This window comes from Cynocephalus volans, chromosome 6, assembly GCF_027409185.1.
Source record: "Cynocephalus volans isolate mCynVol1 chromosome 6, mCynVol1.pri, whole genome shotgun sequence".
Lineage (NCBI taxonomy): Eukaryota > Metazoa > Chordata > Mammalia > Dermoptera > Cynocephalidae > Cynocephalus > Cynocephalus volans.
The window spans coordinates 117,304,705-117,327,388 of record NC_084465.1 but is presented as its reverse complement, the minus strand read 5'-3'; the positions used below and the strand labels follow the sequence as shown (position 1 = coordinate 117,327,388).

General features: G+C 42.4%; 1 protein-coding gene across 6 annotated transcripts in view; it reads left to right on the top strand.

Annotated features, from left to right (window-relative positions):
• Positions 1-1,257: 1,257 nt before the first annotated feature.
• SLC5A11 (solute carrier family 5 member 11) overlaps positions 1,258-22,684 on the top strand; it is a 64,353-nt gene continuing 42,926 nt past the window's right edge. For 2 of the 6 annotated variants that reach the window (XM_063099126.1, XM_063099125.1), the window contains exons 1-6: positions 1,258-1,392; positions 5,248-5,319; positions 12,426-12,530; positions 13,769-13,828; positions 19,800-19,904; positions 21,168-21,273. In XM_063099126.1, the coding sequence (XP_062955196.1) occupies positions 1,258-1,392; positions 5,248-5,319; positions 12,426-12,530; positions 13,769-13,828; positions 19,800-19,904; positions 21,168-21,273 (583 nt within the window). Of the gene's footprint in view, positions 1,393-5,247; positions 5,320-12,425; positions 12,531-13,768; positions 13,829-19,799; positions 19,905-21,167; positions 21,274-22,684 lie in introns of those variants that run through there. The other 4 variants (XM_063099128.1, XM_063099127.1, XM_063099129.1 and 1 more) reach the window with 3 other exon arrangements.

Below are 22,684 nucleotides of genomic sequence, written 5' to 3'. Positions count from 1 at the left end.
TTAGTTTCTGATTGCTGCTGTAACAAATTGCCACAAACTTAGTGACTAAAACAACACAAGTTTATAATCTTACAGTTCAAGTGGTCAGAAGTGCTAAAGGGATCTACTGGGCTAAAATCAAGGTGCACCAGGACTAATTTCCTTCTGGATGCTGTAGAGGATAACTTGCTAATTTGCCTTTATCAGCTTCTAGAAGCCACCTGCATTCCTTGGCTCATGGCCTCGTTACCCCATCTTCAAAGCTGGCAATGTTGAGCCAAATCCTTCTCGTGCTGCTGTCTGTCTGGTTCTCTCTTCTGATTCCATCTTTTCTTGTGATTACATTAGGCCCATCCAAACAATACAGTTATCCCCTTACTACTAAGCTCAGTTGACTAGCAACCTTAATTCTCTCTGCATTCTTAATGCCCTTTTCCATGTAACAACGTATTTGCAGGTCCTGCTGATTAACTATAAACATCCTTGAGGGGCCATTATTTTGCTTAATACAGGAATCCCTTCAATTGCCCATGGAAGTGCAGTATACTGACAAACAGCTTAGGAAAGTGATTCAAAGCATGGATTCCAGAGCAAGCTTGTTGGGGTTCAAATCTCATCTCCATCAGTTGAACTGTATTACCTTGGGAGAATTACTTACTTCTCTGTGCCTCAACTTAGCCATTTGTAAAATGGGAATAATAACAATAGTCCCCACTTTGCAGGTTAGGAAGCACTTAGAATGGTGCCTGGCATATAGTAGGTGCAATATAGATGCTTATTTAATACTGCATTTTGCGGGGCATATTCAGCATTGGAACAAGATTGTAGTGTCTGGCTGAGCCTCAGACAAAGTTTTTGGCTTGAACCTCACCCAGCTATAATGTCCTTTGGAAGCAGGGACTGAGGTGTCTCAGTTTCCTCTCACTCCCGGACATGTGCTTTCTAAGTGGAAGAGGATGCTGAAACCATCTGTACTATTTAAATTATTTTTCTTTATATTTTGCCAAGTAAGTGGTGGAATTGGTATTAAATCAACTGTGGATTTGACGTGTCTTCATTGTAAATATTTGTTGAAGGAAAGAGTGAGTGGACGGATAGATGACTGGGTGGAAGGGTCTGTCTTCCTGAAGATCTTTCTCCACCACACATCCCTCCGCATGGGTCCTCTTTTTTGGATGCCCCAGGGCAGCTACAGAAAGGGCGAGAAGAGTGACTCGCGGATCTGGCACCTGTCAAGCGTTTGCTCTTCCGCAGCAGCGAGGGCGTTCGTTCAGGACCATGGAGAGCGGCACCAGCAGCCCTCCGTCCCCACAGTCGGACCTCCTGGAGGCGTTTCCCCAGAAGAGCCTGGAGCCAGGTGACATTGCAGTGCTGGTCCTGTACTTCCTCTTTGTCCTGGCTGTTGGACTGTGGGTAAGCCACTGGGGGCTGGGGGATGGGGAGAGAAGGAAATGTCTGGCTTGAGGCTGGGAACTAACTCCATCATTTTGGAGATAAGATACTGGCTGAGAGGAGGAAACTAGCTCAAGGTCGTAATCAGAACTTTAAAACTTTAAAAATGCATTGGATATCAACTATGTGTTAGGCCCCTTGTAAGCATTCTCACTTATGTTATCTCGTGTAATTTCCACAGGCCCCTATGAAGAAGATAATATTACTATTGCTATAGCCTTTTCACAGACAAGGAAACTGAGGCTCAAAGAATTGAAGTTTCTTACCCTGTTAGTAAGTTAGGAGGCTGGGGTTAGAATCCATAACTCCTTTACTTTGAAGCCCATGCTCTTTTCTTTCTTTCTTCTTTAATTTAAAGAAAAAATGTTAAAGGCAACACATGTTTCAAAACTAAAAATAACTTATGACATATTGTGAAAAGTCTCACTATTTCCCTTTCCTCCACAGGTAACCACTATTATTAGCTTGTTAATACATTAGTGTATGCTTCCAGTTTCTTTATGCAAATCCAAGCAAATATTAATAGGTATATCTCTGTCTTTTTTTTTTTTTTTTTTTGGCGGCTGGCCGGTATGGAGATCTGAACCCTTGACCTTGGTGTTGTCAACACCGTGTTGTAACCAGCTGAGCTAACCGGCCAGCCTCATCTGTCTTTCTTAAACAGAAGGTAGTTTATTACACATACTGTTTTTTACCTTGCTGTTTTTCACTTAGTTTCTCTTAGATATCTTTTCATATCAGTACACGAAAGCACCCTTATTTTCTTAAAAGTTGGATGATATTCCATTAGATAATCATACTGTAATTTATCTAACCAGTCTCCTGCTGAGGCCATTTGGATTGTTTCCCATCTCTTACTGTTACAGAATATGCTGTAATAGACAAGCCTTATATACTCGTTATTTTGGAGTGTAGCCTAATTGTCAGGTTAAAGAGTATACACACTTGTAATCATGCTAGTTTGTGTCCATCACTCTGCTAAGGTGCAGTGCCGATCTGCACACACATCAGCAATGTATGAGAAAGTCTGTTTTATCATATCCTTGCCAACAGTACATTGTCAAACTTTTTCATTTCTGTCAAACTGACAGGGGAAAATGATATCTCAATGTCTTATTAATACCTTATAATGAATGAGACTGGGCACACTTATATATGTTTAAGGACCACTTACATTTTGTATTAGTCTATTTCTGTTGCTTATAACAAAATACTTGGAACTGGGTAATTTATAAGAAAATGAAATTTATTGTTTACAGTTTCTGAGGCTGGGAAGTCCAAAGTCCATCTGGTGGTGGTGACAGTGATCCAGGGGTCTCACATTGCAAGATGGTGGAAGCAGAGAGAGAAGAGAGAGTAACCTCCTCATTCACTCTCCTTTTAAAGCCCTCAGAACCACACCCCTGACCAACATTATTAATCCATTCACTACTGCACAGTCCTACAATCCAATCATTTCTTCAAGGCTCCACCTTTCAATTACCATAATAGGATTTCCACGCTCTTAACAGTCACAGTGGGAGCTAAGTTTCTAATATGTAAAACTTGGGGGACACAATTCAAGCTTCAGTGAGTTTGGGGGGACATAATTCAATCCACTACATATTTCTTTTCTTTTTTTTTTTTTTGTGGCTGGCTGGTACGAGGATCTGAACCTTTGATCTTGGCATTATAACACCACACTCTAACCAACTGAGCTAACTGGCTAGTCCCTATATTTCCTTTATGTGAACTATAGTTTAGTAGCTTTTGCCCATTTTTGTTAGGTTCTTGCTCTTTTTCTTATCAATTTCTAAGAGCTCTTTATATATTAAAGATATTGGTAACTTTGAGATAAGGACAGTGCTGTCTGATTTTCAGGTCACCTGGTATAAGAGACTTGAAACTGAGGTGTGCCCACTTAGAGCTGACTATTTGTAGATCATTTGTCCCTCCTTTGGGCCAAGAAGGGAAGAAAAGTGCTACGTATCTCAAAGACTATGGATCTGACCTTTGTCTGCTTCCCTACCTTCATAGGAAATGCAGAGATGGATGAGATGTTGTTAAGAGTAAGGGCTTTTGAGTCGGACAGACTTGGGATCGGGGTTAGAGGTAGGGTTTGAGTTCAAGTGAGGGTCAGAGGTCCTGGGAATCTGTATTTTCCCAAAAGAACCAGGCAACTCTGATTTATCACTGGTTTGGGGAGCCCTGGACTTAGGTGATTCTCATCATACCCTTTCAGCACAAGGAGTTCTTTATTAGAAAATACTTCCCATGCCAGGGTTCAGCAGGAAGGAGTCACAGAGGCTGTTTTCTATGGCAAGATCATTTGCAGGGCTGAAAAGGTACCATTTCATGCCATCTCCTATCCAGAGTAGAAATCCCATCACCAACATCTGCACCCAGAGGCTCAGAGAAGTTACACAACTTATCTGAGGTTACAAAAGCTACTTTGCTGCCAAAATTTCTCTACTAAAACACTTTCAATGACAGGAAGCTCAACCCTCCTAAAGATGGTTTTGTAGCCCAGCTAAGAACATGGGCTCCAAAATCAGGCTGACCCGGGATTGAATTTCCAGCCCTGCCGCTGTCTAGAAATGTGACACTAGATAAGTGACTTTACTTCTGAGTTTCTATGGTCTGAGTGTGTCCGACAAGATTCATGTGTTGAAACTTAATTGCCGACATGATAGTATTAAGAGGTAGAATCTTTAGGAGGTGATTAAGTCATGAGGGCTCTGTCCTCGTAAATGTCCTCTTATAGAAGAGTCAGGAAACTAGCCAGACCTCTTTCACCCTTCTACTCTTCTGCCATGTGAGGACACAGAGGAGTTGACATTTATGAGGATTAGGCCGTCACCAGACACCAAACCTGCCAGAACCTTGATCTTAGACTTCCCAGCCTGCAGAACTGTGAGAGACAAATTTCTGTTGTATATAAATTACTCAGTCTCAGGTAAAATAATCCCCCCTTATCTGCAGGGGGATATGTTCCAAGATCCCTCTGTGGATGCCTAAAACTGCAGATAACACCAAACCCTAAATGAGAATATTTTTAAAAGTTCACGGAAAGATTTGTATTATATTTCAATTCCATTTTTCCACAAACTTTTTGAAGTACCCTTGTATATACTATGTTTTTTCCTATACATACATACCTATGATAAAGTTTAGTTTATAAATAGGCACAGTGAGAGATTAACAACATAACAAATAATAAAGTAGAAAAATTATAACAATACTCCGGATGGCACACGCTTTAAAATTGATGAATTGTTTATTTCCAGAATTTTCCATTTAATATTTGTGGGCTGTGGGTAACTGAAACTGCAGAAAACAGAACCACAGATAAGGGGTGGACTGCTATACTCTGTTATGGCAGCACAAACAGACTAAGACGGGAGCCTCGGTCTCTTCATCTGTCAGATTGGCATAATGATACCAACCTCATAAGAGTCGGTAAAGATTAAAATGAGATAGTGCTTATAAAATGCTTATCATGGTGTCCGGCACATAGTAAACAATAAACGGCATCCATTATGAACTATCATAGACAAGCCGTGAGTCTAAAACTCAAATGTGTGGGAGGACCAAGTAAATTGTCATACAAGTGGGAAGCAGGGAGTGGTAGGGGCTTTCTTGACCCAAAGAGATTACGTCTCCTCAATGACATTCAAATTAAAGTTTTCTTAAAACCCATGGGTAGAACAAAATATACTTGATATCCAAATCTGGCCCCCTCGGCTCCCCCGATTCACAATGGCCAGGGTCTAGGCCATTTTGGGATACCTCTGATCACTAACATTATCCCTCACCCAACCCACTTCTTTGTTTCAGTCCACAGTGAAAACCAAAAGAGACACAGTGAAAGGCTACTTCTTGGCTGGCGGGGACATGATGTGGTGGCCAGTAAGTGGTCTTTGGTTCAATTCAAGTCACTTTTCGAGGAATCTTTAAGTGCTCAAATTCTGTCCAGCCTTTGCACTCTCAGGACTCTTTGGTTCCATGTTGTCTGGAAGTCACAGTCTAAACTAGAGAAGACTCAGCTCCAACTCAAATTTGTTTAAACAGAAAGAGAATTTATCAACTCACCTAAGGGAAAAATCTAAGGTTGGGCTGGTTTCAGGTATGGCTGAGTGCAGAGGTTCAAATGATATCATTAGGACCTGGTTTTTCCATCTATTTGTCTCTCTCTCTCATCTATCACCTCTCTCTGTCTCTGTCTCTGTCTCTGTCTCTCTCAGCTTATAATCTTCTGGACAGGTGCTATTCCCAAACAGGCTCAACTTAATGGCATCTAGATGGCAGACACTGCTCTGGGCCTTTAATCCTCTCAAGTTCTAGCCCACTACGGGAAGAACACCTTCCTCCATGGCTGTATTTCTGGAACACGTCTTATGTCAGATTCCATCTCATGCCTCTACCTGTGCCGATTACTGTGGCCAGGATAGTTTGATGTGCTGATTGGCTCAAGCCTGGCTCATAGGCTCAACACCTGAGCTGGAGCCTCTCCTGAGACAAATGTGATGAGAAATGAGAGGGACTGGAGTCTGAAGGAAAACCGGAAGCCATTACTAGGATAAGATGGAAGGGATGTTGAGAACACAGAATACAGATACAACAAGCCAATTGGTATATCTTTTCAAATGGATCTAAGGGTATTGCAAAACACACACACACACACACACACACATACATCATACATATACACACATGCAGGCATCTACTTCATGGGCCATTGGTAAGGGATCAGGGATAATAGTTTGCTTAGGAGCTCTTTTTGAACCAGTAAGAGGGAAGACAGCTCCCATTTGCAGCAAGTCCAAAAGATGAAGGGATTAAGATGCAGAGAGATAATAAGCATCTGAGCCTTTGGTCAGTGAAATGTTTGAAGACGATGACCTTGCTATTATCAAAAGGCACCAACAACATGCTTTGGGCTGTATATTCAACCAACTCATTCAAAAAAAATCTTCCCTGAAGAATACATCAGGCACCATGCCAAACACGGCGTACACCAATGAGCTCATCTTCAGCTTCAAGGAGCTTATAGTCCAGGGCCGTGTTTCCCAAAGTGTGAGTAACAGGCCCCCAAAGGTTTTTCAGTTGTACACAGACACAGCCTTAAAAAAATGTAAAATAACAGAGTGGGAACAGTATACCCTTTCCTATTCTCTGTCACTCCTCCTGACCACATAAAAGAAAAAGTCTAACATTGCAAATAATATTCCTTTATCAACCTTATCACTGACTAATCTCTGTGTTTAGCAGTCCAGAGAACCTAACTAAACTTTAATAACTTTTAAATTTTTTCATTTTATTTTTATGGTTCCCTGCTCTTCTGTGTACAGTAAGTGATACTGGTTTTTCCATTTAAGGTTGTGATTATACGTATGTATATGTATATACATACACACACATATACAAACACACACAAATATTAAATATGTGCATAAAATCACAACCTTAAATGGAAACACATATACATAAACATGTATACAAGCATACTTTAAAATGTTTTTTGAAAGATTAGTATTTTCTTTTAATTCTATTTTTCCACAAACTTTTTGAAGTACTCTCATGTTTATATGTATAAGAATATATGTGAATAAATATATTTAATATATCTATTTTAAAAGAAGTCAATTTAAGGTAAAATATTAATAGCAGTGCAGGCGGTACACAGATATAGAGAAAGCCATGAAAGAAGTACTCTATGATCATTTTAAGAAATGCTGGTCTAGTGAATCTATTCTGATGAGTGAGGTGGATTTCCTAATATTCAGTAGGAATGCAACTGACTACCCAAGTGTGTCTGCTTTCTTGTATCACTTCTGGGACCATTTCTTTGCTGATATTCCTTGGATCACCTCCCCCCAGGCCAGGAAGGAAAGGGAAGTTGGGGACCTCCTTTGCTTTCCTCCTTACCCAAGGAGGGGTATCCAAGATGAAGGAGATGTGGTTAAGAGTATGGGCTTGGAATGAGTGCATCAGTTAGCTATTGCTGCCTAACAAACCACCCCCAAATTTAGTGGCTTATAACAGCTTCAGTCTATTATTTCTAATGATTTCATGGATTGGTTGGGCAATGTCTGCAGTTCTTCTCTAGACTCACTCATACAGTTGGGTTTAGTTGGTGGCTGGGCTGGGCTGGGAATCCAAGATGGCCCCACCCACATTTTGGGGGCTTTGGCAGGGATGGCTGGAATGTGGGGACTTCACTCTCTCCCCATGCTCTCTTATCATCCAGCAGCCTTTATAGGGCAAAAATGAAAGTTGCCAGGCCGTGAAAGCCTTGGCCTTGAAGTTGTATGATGTCACTTTCACCAATTTCCATTGGTCAAAGTGTGGCATAGACCAGGCCAGTTTCTTTATGGGCAGAGTGCAACAGTGACATTTCAAAGGAGCGTGCAGGGTGGTGTCACTGGGAGCAGCAGAATAAAGATCTTTGAAAGTCTTCCATAGAAGAGATAAGAACTGGCAAAAATTATCAAAATCAACTTTTTCAGAACTCTGGAAATTAACCAAATGTTGCAACAATCCAGGAACACTTATTAATTCAAGAAAACCAGCTGGCTCTCAGAAAGAGCAGTGAGCTTGGGGTGTACCTGGCCCTATTTTCACCTCATTCTCCTCAGCTGTGCAATAATCTTGAAAACCACCAGCTTAGAAGCAACTGGAGAGGTCAGAGTGGGGCTGGAGAATCACCATTATTTTACCATCTTGCAGTTCCCTAGAAAACCCACTTGAAGCACTTGTCTTTACTTGACCTGACTCAGAACTCACCCAGCTTGAATAAACTTTTCTCCAGAGGCATTTGTGAAAAACAATCAATGACAATTGTTTAACATTACAGCTGCCTGAAGTGGTGGTGACAGTTGGGGCAAGCAATAGGCTAATCAAAAAAATTTTAAAAAATAAAATAAATTAAATAAATAAATAAAGGAAATCAAGAAGGCCATGTGCATGTCCAGGGCTGTGCACGTGCTCTCAGGAAAAAGGCTCTGAGCTCTCACCTCTAGCTTACCTTGAGGCTCTACACAAGCAGTAAATGCACACTAGGGTAGAACTGTAAGCTGCCAGGCTGAGTGTTGAAAGCATACTCCAACATGTGCAAAGAGCTCCTTGGGAAAGACTGAGAGAGTTATTAATTTCAGGCATTTAAGAAAATCTCTATCTGGTTATTAGCTATCCAGTAACCCGGATAGATTTCAGTGACCATACATGGCTTTATAGAATTGGTTCAAGAAAGTCACTGAACAAATAGTAGTGACAGAAACAGCAGCAGCAACAGCAAACCATGAGAAGTGGGAAACAATCAGATTTCTAGAGTTGCCACATAATATTTAAATGTCTACTTTTAACAAAAAATTATGAGACATGCAAGGAAACAAGACATATGGCCCATACAAAGGGGGGAAGCAATCAATGAAAGTGTCCCTGCAGAAACCCAGATGCAGAGCTTATGAGACAAAGACCTTAAATCAACTCTTTCTAATATGTTCAGAGAACTCAAAGAAACCATGTCTAGACAACTAAAGAAAATCATAAGAATGATGTCTTGCCAAATAGAATATATCAATAAAGTGATACAAATTATTAAAAAGGACAAAGTTGAAATTCTGGAGTTGGAAACTACAGTAAATGAAATGAAATATTCACTAGATTTGAGCAGGTGAAATAATGAATCAACAGCAGAAAGACTTTTAGGAAGTTCACAAATGTATGGAAATTAACAGTGTACTCCTAAATAACCACCAGGTCAAGAAAGAAATTACAAGAGAAATTAGGAAATACTTTGAGATGACAGAAACAAAAATGAAACATATTAAAACTTATGGGTGCAGCTAAAGCAATGCTTAGGGAGAAATTTATACTGAGTGCCTATCCTTAAAAAGAAGAAAGACATCAAACTGATTACCCGTGTATCACCTTGAAACTAGAAAAAGAAGACCAAACTGAACCCAAAGCAAGCTGAAGGGAGAAAATAATAATGATTAAGTGGAATTAAACAAAACAGAGAATAGAAAAACAAGAGAAAATCAACAGTCAAAAGTTGGTTATTTGAAAAGATCAACAAAGTTGACTGACTTTTAGCTAGACTGATCAAGAAAGAGAGAAAACTCAAATTATTAAAATCAGGAATGAAAGAGGAGACATTATAACCAATCTTACAGAAATAAAATAATTATAAAGCAATACTACGAAAGATTGCTTAGTCAAATAACTAGAAAACCTAGATGAAATGGACAAATTCCTAGAAAGATGTAAACTACCAAAGGAGAAATAGAAAATCTGAATTGAACCTACATAAAAAGTAAAGACTTTGAATTAGTAATCACAAAATTTTTCTCAAAGAAGAGCTAAGGACTAGATGGCTTCACTAGTGGGTTCTTCCAAACATTGAAAGAATTACCACTAATCCTTCAAAAACTCTCCCAGAAAAAATAAGAAAGCACTTCCTAACTCATTTTACAAGGTCAATATTTCCCTTATACCAAAACCAGACAGACATCATAAGAAAAAAAAAAAACCCTACAGACAAATATTTTTTATGAATATAGGCTCAGAACTTCTCAACAAACCAAATCTAGCAACATGTAAAGGACTATATATCATGACCACGTATGATTTATCCTAGGAATGAAAGTTTGGTTCAATATACAAAAAGTCAATCAATACAATTCACCTTACTATAGAATAAAGGACAAAAAAAAATCTCAATGGATACAGAAAAAGCATTTGACAATATCTAAAACCCTTTAGGGATAAAACATTCAACAAACTAGGAATGCCAGTGGAAGGAACCATCCTCGTGGAGAAAAGGGATCACCTGTACACTGTTGGTGGGAATGTAGATTGGTGCTGCCATTATGGAGAACAGTAGGAAGTTCCTAGAGAAATTAAAAATTAAACTAATCTGACTCAGCAATCCCTCCTCTGGGCATATAGCCCCCCCCAATGAAATTAGTGGTTCATAAAGATTTTTGCACTCCATGTTCATTGCAGCATTATTCACAGTAGCCAATATGTGGAAACAACCTAAGTGTCCACCAAAGGACAAATGGGTTAAGAAACTGAGATATATAAATATATACATTCAGCCTTAAAAAAGGAGGAGATCCTGCCATTTGCCATACATGGGTGAATCTGGAGGACATTACGCTAAGTGAAATAATCCAGACACAGAAAGAAAAATTCTGCATGATCTCACTTATATGTGGGACCTAAAAAGAATAGTCAAATATGCAGAGATAGAAAATAATGGGGAGATGTAGATCAGAGGATACAAAGTAGCAGAGATGTAGGATGAATAAGGCTGGAGATCTAATGTAAAACATGAGAACTATAGGTAATAAAATTGTACTGGACTTGGGATTCCTACTTGAAAAAAAAATTGAAGGAAACTTCCTTATCCTGATAAAGGGCGTGTACAAAAACAGCACAGCTAACATTATACTTAGTGGAGAAAGACTGAAAGCTTCCCCCGTCAGATCAGAAACAAGACAAGATCTTCCCCTCTCACCATTTCTATTCAACATTTTGCTGAAGGTTCTAGCCAGGGCAACTTACAAGAAAAACAAGTAAGAGGCATCCAGATTGAAGAGTAAAAAATAAAGAACTCATAATCTTGTACGTAGAAACTTGTAAGTAATGCATAGGCTATAAATGAGTTCAGTAAGGCTGCAAAATATGCCCAATATAAAAAATGAATTTTATTTTTATACACTAGTAGTGAACAATCTGAGATGAAAGTAAGAGAATAATTCCATCTAACAATTGCAATTTAACAAAAAGAATAAAATACTTAGGAATATATTTGACAGAAGAAATGTAACACGTATACACTCAAATCATCATTGATAGAACCTAAACAGAGCTGACTGATTGGAAAGACATCCTGTATTCATGGATTTGAAGATTTAATACTGTCAGGATGGCAATACTCCCCAAATTGATCTACATAATCGACACAGTCACCATCAAAATTTCAGCCACCTTTTTTTTCCCCCGAAGATTGGCAAGCTGATCCTCAAACTCGTATGGGGGTACACGGAACCCAGAATAGCCAAAACAATCTTAAAAACAAAGTTGGAAGACTCATACTTCCTGATTTCAAACCTTATTACAAGGCTTCAGTAACCACAAGAGTATGATAATGGCAGAAGAACAGACACACAGATCAATGGAACAGAGTTTGATGAGGACCAGAGACTGGAAGTCAGTGGAAGGCACACGGCTTCTCTCTCAGTTCTCTCTCCTCTCTCTTGTCTTCCTCTCTCCCCCACCGTCTTTCTCTCCTCATTCGGTCTGCCTCTGTCTGCATGTCTCCTGCACTCTCCTCTCTCTCAACAGACTGGCAGTGATGGGCACATGGCTAAACACGCACCTCTCCCCCTCCCCCACCACATGCACCCTTTCCTGGGTTACACATTTGCACATCCCCAGTGCAAGGGACCAGCACAGCAGACCCTGTGTCCCAGCTTCACATTCCCAGAAGAAAGAATGTGATTGGTCCTACTTGGGCCAGATGCCCAGGACTATCCTGTCCAATCGACTGAGACCAGGGATCGTTGCAGTGCTGACCACTTAGCATTCTACCAGGAGGAGGGCTATGCACTTTGCTAAGTTAGGAGCAGAGCTGGGGAGTAACACAGGCTTCCTGATTCTCATCGTGAAGCACTTCCTACAATACCTGTTTCCTTCCCCCAAGGGATGTTGCATACGGTTGCCCAGGCTGTGCACTGCGCAACCCTAGAGGGCACAACCCACATTTTAGGCATTGTAGATCTGCTTATTTGTTGTGTCAGCATCTGACAGGTGGAAATAAGAGAGTCTTGGGGAAGGAAAATCTTTTTCTAACTTAAGCAAAGATGCCAGATAGGCTAGGGATGGCCCTGCCTTCTCCACCTTTCCTTCTGTCTTGGTCTCTTTGGAGCACGGAAAGAACTGGGGATGGGAAGCAGGTATCTCAGGCCTTGGCTCCCAGATCTGACCCATCCGTCTCCCCCCAGGTGGGTGCATCCTTGTTTGCCAGCAATATTGGAAGTGGACATTTCGTGGGCCTGGCAGGGTCGGGTGCTGCTACGGGCATTTCTGTAGCTGCTTATGAGTTTGTTGTAAGTATTTTACTCAGAGCATAGACAGCTCACCTCTACCTATCCTGGGGGAAATTTGGGTGATTTCCCTACACTTTAAAAATAGAATGGTACTTTTTTACAAAAGCAAAGAGGAGGCTTCAAGGGTGCCCCTGCTCAGCAACAATCAGTTTGGTCTGTAAAGTGCAGGGCTTGCTGTGCTTGCTTGATGGGGGCCCATAAGGCCATGACCCCAACGGACAGTGTGTGGAGAAGAGGGCTCAGAATGCCTCCCTTGTAGATGCAGAAGCAGGATCATGGGTCTAGAGGGTTTTTTGTGTATTCTAGACATCAGTTGGCCATCACAAAAATTATATTGTGGTTTTTGACCTTTTGGGTACTCCAGAGATACTCAAGAAATAGGACACACTGCCCTGTGTAGCAGGGCTCATTCCGGATATGATTTTCACTGGGGGAGGTGGGGGCTGCACTTAATAATGACCTTTATCTTCATATTGACTAACATATTTTAAGTGCTTACTCTACACCAGGAACAGACTTAGGTATGCACATACACTATAATATTATGGGATTCAGTTAAAGACTAGAACCAGACTGCCTGGGTTCACTTCCTGGCTCCAACAGTTACAAGCTGTGTGGCCTTGGGCAAGTTACTTGACCTCTCTGAGCCTCATGTATAAAATAGAGATAATATGGCACCGGCCACATGGAGTCGTTGTGAGGATGAAATGAATTAATGCTTGTAAAGAGTGCTGAGGAATGCTTGGCACACAGTACGTGCTCAGTAAGTATCTTGCCAATTTGCTTGCAACAACCTAGTGAGGCACTGTTATGCCCATTTCACAGGTGAGAAAGATGAGTCTCAGAGACCTGTGTTAACTCTCTCAGCATCACCACTCATGGGTATGGCCAGCCTTTGAGCCCAGGCCCACATGACCTCGCAGCTTTGCTTTAACCACTGTCCAGGAGGGGAGTGTGTGCAACTGGATTGAGAGGGACGAGGTGAATTTTAGGAGACACACGCTAGAAGACGTTGCAAAAGGCTTCTCTTCCCACCCTTTTCTTCCCTACTTAATCACCTTCTCCCCATTTAAAAAATGGAAATATGAAGGCCTGGGCAGGTGAACCAACCACTCAGCAAGCAAGGGATTGAGCCAGAGGCGAGTCCGGGCTGGGTTATCTCAGGGTGCAGAAGGAAATCCCAATCGGCAGCATGACCTGAACTGGGAGCCGAGTCCTCACTGTGTTTTCTCGGGCAGGGCTTATTTTCCGTGCTGATTCTGGCCTGGGTCTTCCTGCCTATTTACATCGCTGGCCAGGTGAGTCTGAGGGGTGTCGGGGTGCTGTGGAGTGGGGAAACACTTTGGGATGGCCAACCCTGCACCCCTCGCTCCCACCACCCTCCCTCCTGCCCGCCCATGGACATCCGTTCTACATTACTGAGGTCCCAGCACTGCGGAGGGATGGCGCCTGGGTGGGACAAGAAGGAGCCCTGTCCTTAGTGGTTCCCGCCTCGTAACCAATGTCCAAGGTACACATGGGTCATCCAGAGACTGGAAAAAGCATAGGCTCAAAAAAATTTTTTTAAATATTTAAACACAAATGTATAACTCACAATCTCTTTTAAATGTTTAAGCCATATGATGTTACTGCTTTTAACTAAATATATGTATATGATTCAGTGATTTTCTTTCTTCCTTTGCATACAAAACTATAATAATGGAGGTATTTCTGACAGATGTGAAACGTCAAAATTTTTGTTACAAAATAATGCTGCTTTGGACTTTCAAAAAGTTTTAAAAATCATTTATGATCTTATTAACAGTTCGTGCCACTCCTGCTGTCTAGACTTACGTCTGTTTTACTTTTTTTTTTTTTTGGTGGTTAGCCATTATGGGGATCCAAATCCTTGACCTTGATTTTAGAACATCATGCTCTAACCAACTGGGCTAACCGGCCAGCCCTTAAGTCTGTTTTAGGTGTTCTACCACACATGGAAAGATCATAGGATATCATTGTGTTGTTCATAGAGCAATAACTGATCCTAACTTTGTATTTTGGAAATTTAAGAAATACACAAAGTAGAAAGAGTTTAAGGATCAGAAATCATGTTAAAAATTACTTCATACCAGAAGTAGTACCATCCTGTGTAAATGGCAGCAATGTAGGAAAAGATAACTCCCCTTGGAGATAATACCAAGAGTCTAAAGGCAAGGACTTTGGTGAGCAGGGGCCTGGGTCTGCCCACACCTGTCTGTGACTAGCTCCTGCCCAGACAGGATACCTGGGGCATGACAGCACTGGACTGGGAGTAAAGATCTCTGGGCCAAATCATCAGTAAATATTTATTGAGCATCTATTATGGGAAGGAGTAAAGGATGGTGGCAATGTAGGTTATTTTGTAGGGAGCGTTGCCAGACACTCTCAGCTGATGGCTTCCGTCTTACTCTGAAGATAACGTCATCTGCCGAGAGAAGGAACTGGTGGCGCTGAAGGTTGGGAAGAGGCACAAAGATTTTAAATGGCTGCTGTGTTTGTCTGTAATAGAAAAGCTGGGGAACAACCACATTGCTTATTAATAGGGGACGGGGCATTCATACTACGTGATGTCATGCCGTGGAAAGGGAGAAGTCGATACAAGTGTGCTCATCTCCAGCCTGTATTGTTAAGAAGAAAAATGAAATTCCCAGGATCTAGACATCCTTTGGGCAATATCTTGCGAGTATTCAAAGGAGAGATTAAACCCATACTAGATAATAAATGCCAGAGTGAGAAGAGATAAAAAGCTACCCCGTCTGTTTTTATTAGGAAGTAAAGTGAACACACAGGAAAGAGATAAAACACAGATGAGCAGCTTTAAAAGCCACCGTAAAATGAACACCCATATCAAGACAAAAAACAGTCTCCTCTTTTCTCTTTGACTTTCATAGTAAGGACTCACAGTGTGCTTTTCTTTACAGGATTAAGTATGCATACTTGAACAATATAATTTTACTTTTTTAAAATTGTATTTACATAGATTCAGAAGTAACATGTTCTTTTGTGGCATGTAGCTGATATGTTAATTTTCATTGCTTTGCAGTATTCTGTAGTATGCTGGGCATTTAGGTTGTTCCCAGCATTAAGCTACGATAGACAGTGCTTCTAGGAACATTTTTATACATGTGTCCTGATGCACATAAACATGTACTTATGCGGAGAATCTACATACGAATGAAATTGCCAGATCACTGGATGTGTTTATCTTTGGCTTTACAAGATACGGCCAAACGTTCCCCCAGAGCAGTTCCATCAGTTTCTACTCGCACCAGCACTGTGTGAGAATTCCCTTTGCCCCAGTGCTCCATATCCTCGCTGACACTTGGTATTCTCTGACTTTAAAATTCTTGCTAATCTTGTGGGTGTGTAGTGATATCTCACTGTGCTTTTAATTGGCAGCTCTGTTTATGTTTTCTGGTGATTTGGATTTCCTCTTTTGGGAATCTCAATTTTAATGTCATCGCATTTATTACCTAGTCCTTTTATTATTATTATTGTTATTATTATGAAACATAGTTGATTGTACATATCTGTGGGGTACAGAGTTGAATATCAATACCTGTATGCAATACATGATGCTCAAATCAGGATAATTAGTGTATTCAACATTACGCAATGTAATCATGTTTTGTGTCCCTTTACCAATTTCTCGCTAATTCCCCCTTTTCCCCACCTTCCCATCTCTGGAGGCCCTAGTTCTGTTCTCATCTTTTGAAAATTCAATGAATTATTATGACTCTCTCTCTCTCTTTCTCTCTCTGTCTCTTAGCTCTTTCATTCTTTTAGGACACGCGGCATTTCTCTTTCTGTGCCTGGCTTATTTCACTTAACATGATTTTCTCTAAGTTCATCCATGTCGCTGTGAGTGGCAGAATTTCATTATCACCTTTTCCTAGTGGCTACTGCCTTTTATGTATTGTTTTAAAAAAATCTTTCCCTATCCCAAGGTCATAAAGATATTTTCCTTCATATTCTAGAACTTTTCACAGTTCAATCTATTATCCACCTGGAATTTATTTTTGCCTACCAAAATAGGTTCATTCCTATGTCTGAGGATAGGTTCATGCCAATACTTCCCATTAAGACAATTAGACTAACTTTACTTACGAATGTGGGAAATAAACTGTACTTCTCAGGGGCACCCTGCTTCCCATCCACAATGTTCTTCCAAGTGTTCATTCATTTAGTCGTTCACTGAAGGAGGATTTGTGGAGCTGTGTGCCACGTGCCAGGCCCTGTTCTAACAAGCAATTCCTCACTCTCCCGGGCGCTCTGCTTCCGCAGACCATTACAATGCTCTTCCTTCTTGCTGGACAGTTTCCCTGTCTGGGTAACTCCTTTCCATCCTTCACATTTTAGTTCAAGCAACGATTCCTCCAGGAAGCCCTTTCTGACCTCTCTGATTGGATTGTCTCCTCCTTTGTCACATTCGCCACCGTTGCTGTTGCGTGTTTATTTGTATAATTATTAAATTATGTCTCTTCCATTAGTCGGTCTTTCTCCCACTAGACAAGGGTTTCTCAACCTTGGCAATAGTGGCATTTTGGGCTGGATAATTCTTTATTTATTCATGTGTGTGTGTGTGTGTGTGTGTGTGTGTGTGTGGTGGGTGGGGGGATGTTCTGTGCCCGCCGGCTTCCAGTAGCAACTCCCAAAATTGTGACAGTCAGAATGTCTCCAGGCATTGCCACATATTCCCCAGGGGGTGCAAAATCTTCCCTGGTTGACAGCCATTGCACTAGACTGTATGTCTCTTCCATCAGATTGCCAGATGCAAGAGGGCAGGGACCATCTCTGTTTTCTACCATTGTCTAGAATAGCACCTGGCATGTAGCAGATGCTCAGTAAATATTTGTTGGAGTGAATCAATACCAGGGTCTTACCTGAATTCAGAAGGAAGTGAAATGAGGGCTGAGCCAACATGCCAGAGAAGAGGCACCAATTGGGAACCAGAGTCTTGGCCAAGTCCCAAAGCAGGGTCATCAGAGTCAGCGAGTGACAGAGCTGCCTTAAGGAAAATTTTGGGTGTCAGAGTTGAATGAGGTCTTGGAGATGACAAGGCTCAGGTTTTGGTCAGAGAAATGGGTTGGTGGAGCATGGAGGAGGGGCCGAGGTTGCTATAGCCAGACGACATGGATTTCAGAAGAAGAGGGAGGGGTTTTACAGGAGCGTGGACAGGTGACAATCTGGATGTGATTCGGAGGAGGGTACACAGATGCTGAAGTCTCTTCACCATCATCCAGCACCCGGAGATCAGGAGCATGTAGGGAAGTGAGGAGCCGCCATCCACGAGGGCTTTGGGGGCTGTGGTGACAATCTCCAAGGACACCTGTCATGCTGCATTAATTTCTCCTTAACATTCACCCAGCCCCAACCAGGTGGGCCCTGTGTTACTGCCAGTCCTTCTTCACCAAGGCTGGAGGCAGCTGAAGCCAGGAGTGGTTTGGGGAGTGTTGTGGGCTTGGTCCAGAGCCTCTGTTACGTTTATCACGGATCTGCTTCTGCAGATATACCTGAGACAGGAAGGCCTTTTGTGCAGCGTGCTAATGAGACCGTTTCCTCCCTCTCTCTCAACCTTGCTTGCTGGCAAAGTGCCTTCTTAGTTACTGTATGACCAACCGTCTAGGCTCTGCCTCCCACCTGTCAGCTAGCTTCACATTTCTCCCCGGAGACTGATTTCCAGCCACCAACGCTGCTTGCTGTCTGATGACTTTCATCCCTCCTTCCCTTCTTGACTCATTAGAAACTTTCTGCATGCGGAGCCTGTGGAGATCTCTCTAGATGGGAACGAAGGTCAGTTGATAATAAAGGCTGTTAGCCAGTGATAGGGTCTGAGTCGCAAACAAAGACCAGCTGGCAGCCGTCCTCCATAGACTGGGGAGTGAACGTACTTGCGGACCGGCTTCCTTGACGCGTCCGTGTGAATGAACTGAAGCTCTCGTGCTCTCTCTAATTAGCTCTCAGGCTATCACATTCAATAAGGTTTGATTGAACCTCTTCGTGTGTTCTCCCTGATAGAGTGTCAGGGTTCAGCGTGATGCACTTCCGGGAACCCCCTGCTGTGTTTGCCCAGCAGCAAACCAGAAGGTTGAGACAAGGCATTTGTGATGGTCAAAATCCCAGATTTTTGCCCTTTTGAGGGGAGGGGGAAGAGCAAGAAGCTTTTTTTCCCCGTTTTTATTAAAAAATGTTTATTCCTGGAGTTCACTTTTTGCCAACATTTTATGATAAAGGAATTTCAAATGTACATCAAACTTCACTAATTTTACACTGAACACCCCTGCATTCTTGAACGTGTGGATTCTACTATTAACAATTTATTCTCTTTTGTGTGTGTGGCGGCTGACCAGTACAGGGATCAAATCCTGGACTTTGGTATTATCAGCTCCACACTCTAATCAAATGTGCTAACTGGCCAGCCCAACAATTTACTATTCTTGAAGCAAAGTTTGGAATGTGGACAAATGGAGATTCTTGAGACAGTGAACAGTTTTTTCTTTTCTTTCTTCCTTTTTTTTTTTTTTTTTTTTTTGGCTGCTGACTGGTGCGGGATCTGAACCCTTGACCTTGGTGTTACAAGGCGGTGCTCTAACCAACTGAACTAACCTGCCAGCCCTGGACATGGGTTCTTTAGGTGTTGGACATGTGCCCAGCTGGACTGAATCACACTGTGATGTTTTTCCTTTTTCCATCGTCTTTCAGTTTTCAGATAAACTTTCAGATAAACTCAAAGGACAAGTGTCATGTTGGAGCTATATGCCTTTAACACTTCAACATTCTCTAAGAACTCTCTCTCTCTCTTTAAAGAAAGAATGAGTAGGTTCTGGGCCATGAGTGGTGTGCAGCAGGAAGTTGCCAGAAGAAAATAGAAAATAAACAAATTGTTTTATTATCTCTGAATTTATTTTATCTGGTTCCCTTAAATTTAGGGTCAATTTTCCATTTATAGTGGCGATTTAAAGTTTCCTTTTTAGATACGTTTATTTAAATAAAAACGTGTTGGTTTCAAGAAAAGCATTAAGTAAACAATAATACAGGATACAATTTGTTGTATCCTGTTTGCAGAGGACCCCATTCCTCCTCACTTCACCCCTTACTTAGCCCCATTTTCTTCTCCTTCTAAGTCTCCCATTGAGAATCCCAAGAAGGCTGTTTTGCTTCTGAGTTTGGCGGGGGAGGAAGGACAGGGCAGGTGCAGGGAGGCCACGCGTGTGAAGTCACCAGGTGATGAAGCCCAGCTCTGACCTCCAGGTCACCACGATGCCGGAATACCTAAGGAAACGCTTTGGCGGCCACAGGATCTCCATCACCCTGGCCGTGCTCTACCTGTTTATCTACATCTTCACCAAGATCTCGGTAAGGTGGGGCCACAGGCTGGCCACGCTCCTGCAGCATGGCGTCAAGATAAGTCACAGTCCATTGCTGGGGGTGTCTCTTTCTTATCCGCTTTCTCCTTCTCTTGGGCAGGCTTCAGGGAGGCTAGAGGAAGATGGGAGGGGTGGGGGAGAGATAAGCCTGGGCAGAGGGATATTGGGAGAAGACGTGGAGGGAAGGGCTTTCTCCCCTACCCCTGAAAAGCTTCTTCAGCAACATGTAGGATGGGCCAGGTCACTGAGTGGAACACCAAGAGCCCCGCCAATGCTTGGATAGAGCTTTTATATTCCTCCTGGGATCAGGCAGTGATTGCCTGTTAACCTGATGTGCTGATAACTGGTTGGGCTTGCCCCACTGGACCTTTGGATGGGCAGGTCTCCTGGAAGGTGGCAAAGAGCAGATGCATTTCATCCTCTGGGTATGTGCCACCTGGACAGCCTGACTCATCCAGCTGCGGGTAGAGAAGAGCTTATCCTATATGAGGAGGGTGAGAAGGGGGCAGCAGGAATCCCATTCAATCTCCAAAACAATGACTGACAATGCCAGCTCTAGACTCAAAGAACAGATACATGGGCTTGTTTCTAGAATGTTCACTTGCAGTCTGATGGGAAGCTACAGATGTGAGGAAGCCTTACAGGGGAAGTTTCATCTCAGGAGGAGTTTACCAGCTAGGGGAAGGGGGATTGGCATTCCAGACAGATGGACCAGCACAGGCCAAAGCTGGGAGATATGGGGCAACGTGGCTTTTTGGGGAAACACGAAGTGTTCCAGAGTGACTGGAGCACTGGGAATATAATGTGAGTAAAGGAAATTAGGCCAGAGGCAAGCAAATCATACAGGGTCTGGTATGCAAATCTGATGTATTCATTCAGCCTTTACTTGGCGGCAGTGGAGATCCGCTCAAGAGCTTTAATGGGGAGAAGGATGACATGGCTATGGTGGTGTCTGATGAAAGCTGCAGTGTGGAGGATGGAGTGAAGAGGACCAAGAGCAGAAGCAGGACAGACACTGAGGAGGCTGTTGCATTAGTCCAGGGCAGGCATCTCAAACTTAATTAATTGCCCTCAGGGCTCTACTTTGAGATGCCTGAGTTGGGACTAGTTGAATGAACAAAGGACAATATGAGCCTCTTCTGTATTTGTCAGAATCTAGGCTAGGGCCCGATCCTGGGGAAATGGTGCTGCAAACGCCCATTCATTCATTCATTCATTCATTCATTCATCTATCAATTTCACGTCTCCGCAGGTGGACATGTATGCGGGTGCCATCTTTATTCAGCAGTCTTTGCACCTGGATCTATACCTGTCCGTAATTGGGCTTTTGGCCATCACAGCTCTATACACTGTTGCAGGTATGACTGAACAAGGGTAATGTTGGGAGAGGTGATGGGCAGGGGCTGTGGGCCACCATCTTTTCCTGGTCCATCTTCTGATGTTCCAGTGTGTTAAGATCATTTATTCATTAAACGTCACCCCATTACCCCCAGATAATAAGATTTCCGTAGGCCATTATCCAAAGAAACAGGGTTGCCTGGTAGGAGAAAGAATTTTAAAAAGGCTTCACAACTGCATAACATCTTTTCCCATTCATGTATTCTAGGTTCTACTTATTGAGAACCTACTAAGTGCTGCACATGTGCATTCGCATGCTCGATACAAGGCTGGATAATAAACTACTATAATTCTAAAACCTGAGGTCAGGTGGCCTCATCTTTCCACCTCAAACTCGTGTCCTAGAAGACTGCACATAGTAGGGCCTCAACAAGTATCTGTTTTTGAACACTCTATATTCACCTCTCATCTTCTGCTCTAGTTTCACCCTTCTCTGTCTCTTCTTGGTGTAATATAATTTACTCCACAAATGTATATATACATAATATATATGTACCTATTATATATACACACACACACACATACATATATATGTATATCACCTACTGTGTGCCAGACATCATGCTAGGAAGTGGGGCACAGATGTAAACAAGACAGACAAAAATCTCTACCTCAGAGGAACTTACACTCTAGCGAAGGTGGGGAGACAGACAATGAACAAGGAAATGGATAAATAATGTCAGGATATAACCTGATAAGTGCTATGAAGGAAAATTACGCAGAATGATAAGATGGGAGAAACGCAGGAGGCTTTTTTTAGATAGGATGTTCAAGTGAGGCCTCTGTAAGGCGATATTTCAACCAGATTTAAAAGACACTCATAAGAAGTTTCAGGGAAGAGAATTCCAGGCAGAGAGAAGGGTGGCTGCAAAGACTGAGATGGGAGCGTGCTCTGCTTGCTTAGGGAGCAGCAAGGGGGTCGATGCTGCTGAAGCTGAGCAAGCAAATGGTTACACAGGTCGTGTCCCCCTCAATACGAGGGATGCCGCTCACACCAGCAGTGAGAACGGCACCCCAGACACTGTTTGTGCAGCAGCCCTGATGGTAAGAGGAGGATTGGAGAGGACAGTGGCCAGGGATTTGAAGGAAATGACATGAGCCTGGAGTTTGTTCTACGTGCCATGGAACACCATCAGAGACTTTAAACAGAAAAGCAAACAAAATCTAACATAGGCAAAGATCCCTGATGTCGAAAGACCTTGGCTGAGTCCTCAGAACTAATAGAAGCCATGTGCATGGAGCACAGGGATCAGGGAGGGCTAGCTGCAAAAGCCAGTTGATCTTCGTGTTCCTTGTTTGGGGGTCTGTCTCCCCCATTAGTCTGTAAGCTGTGTGAGAACAGAAAACATGCCACTTAGTTGGCTTCTGCAT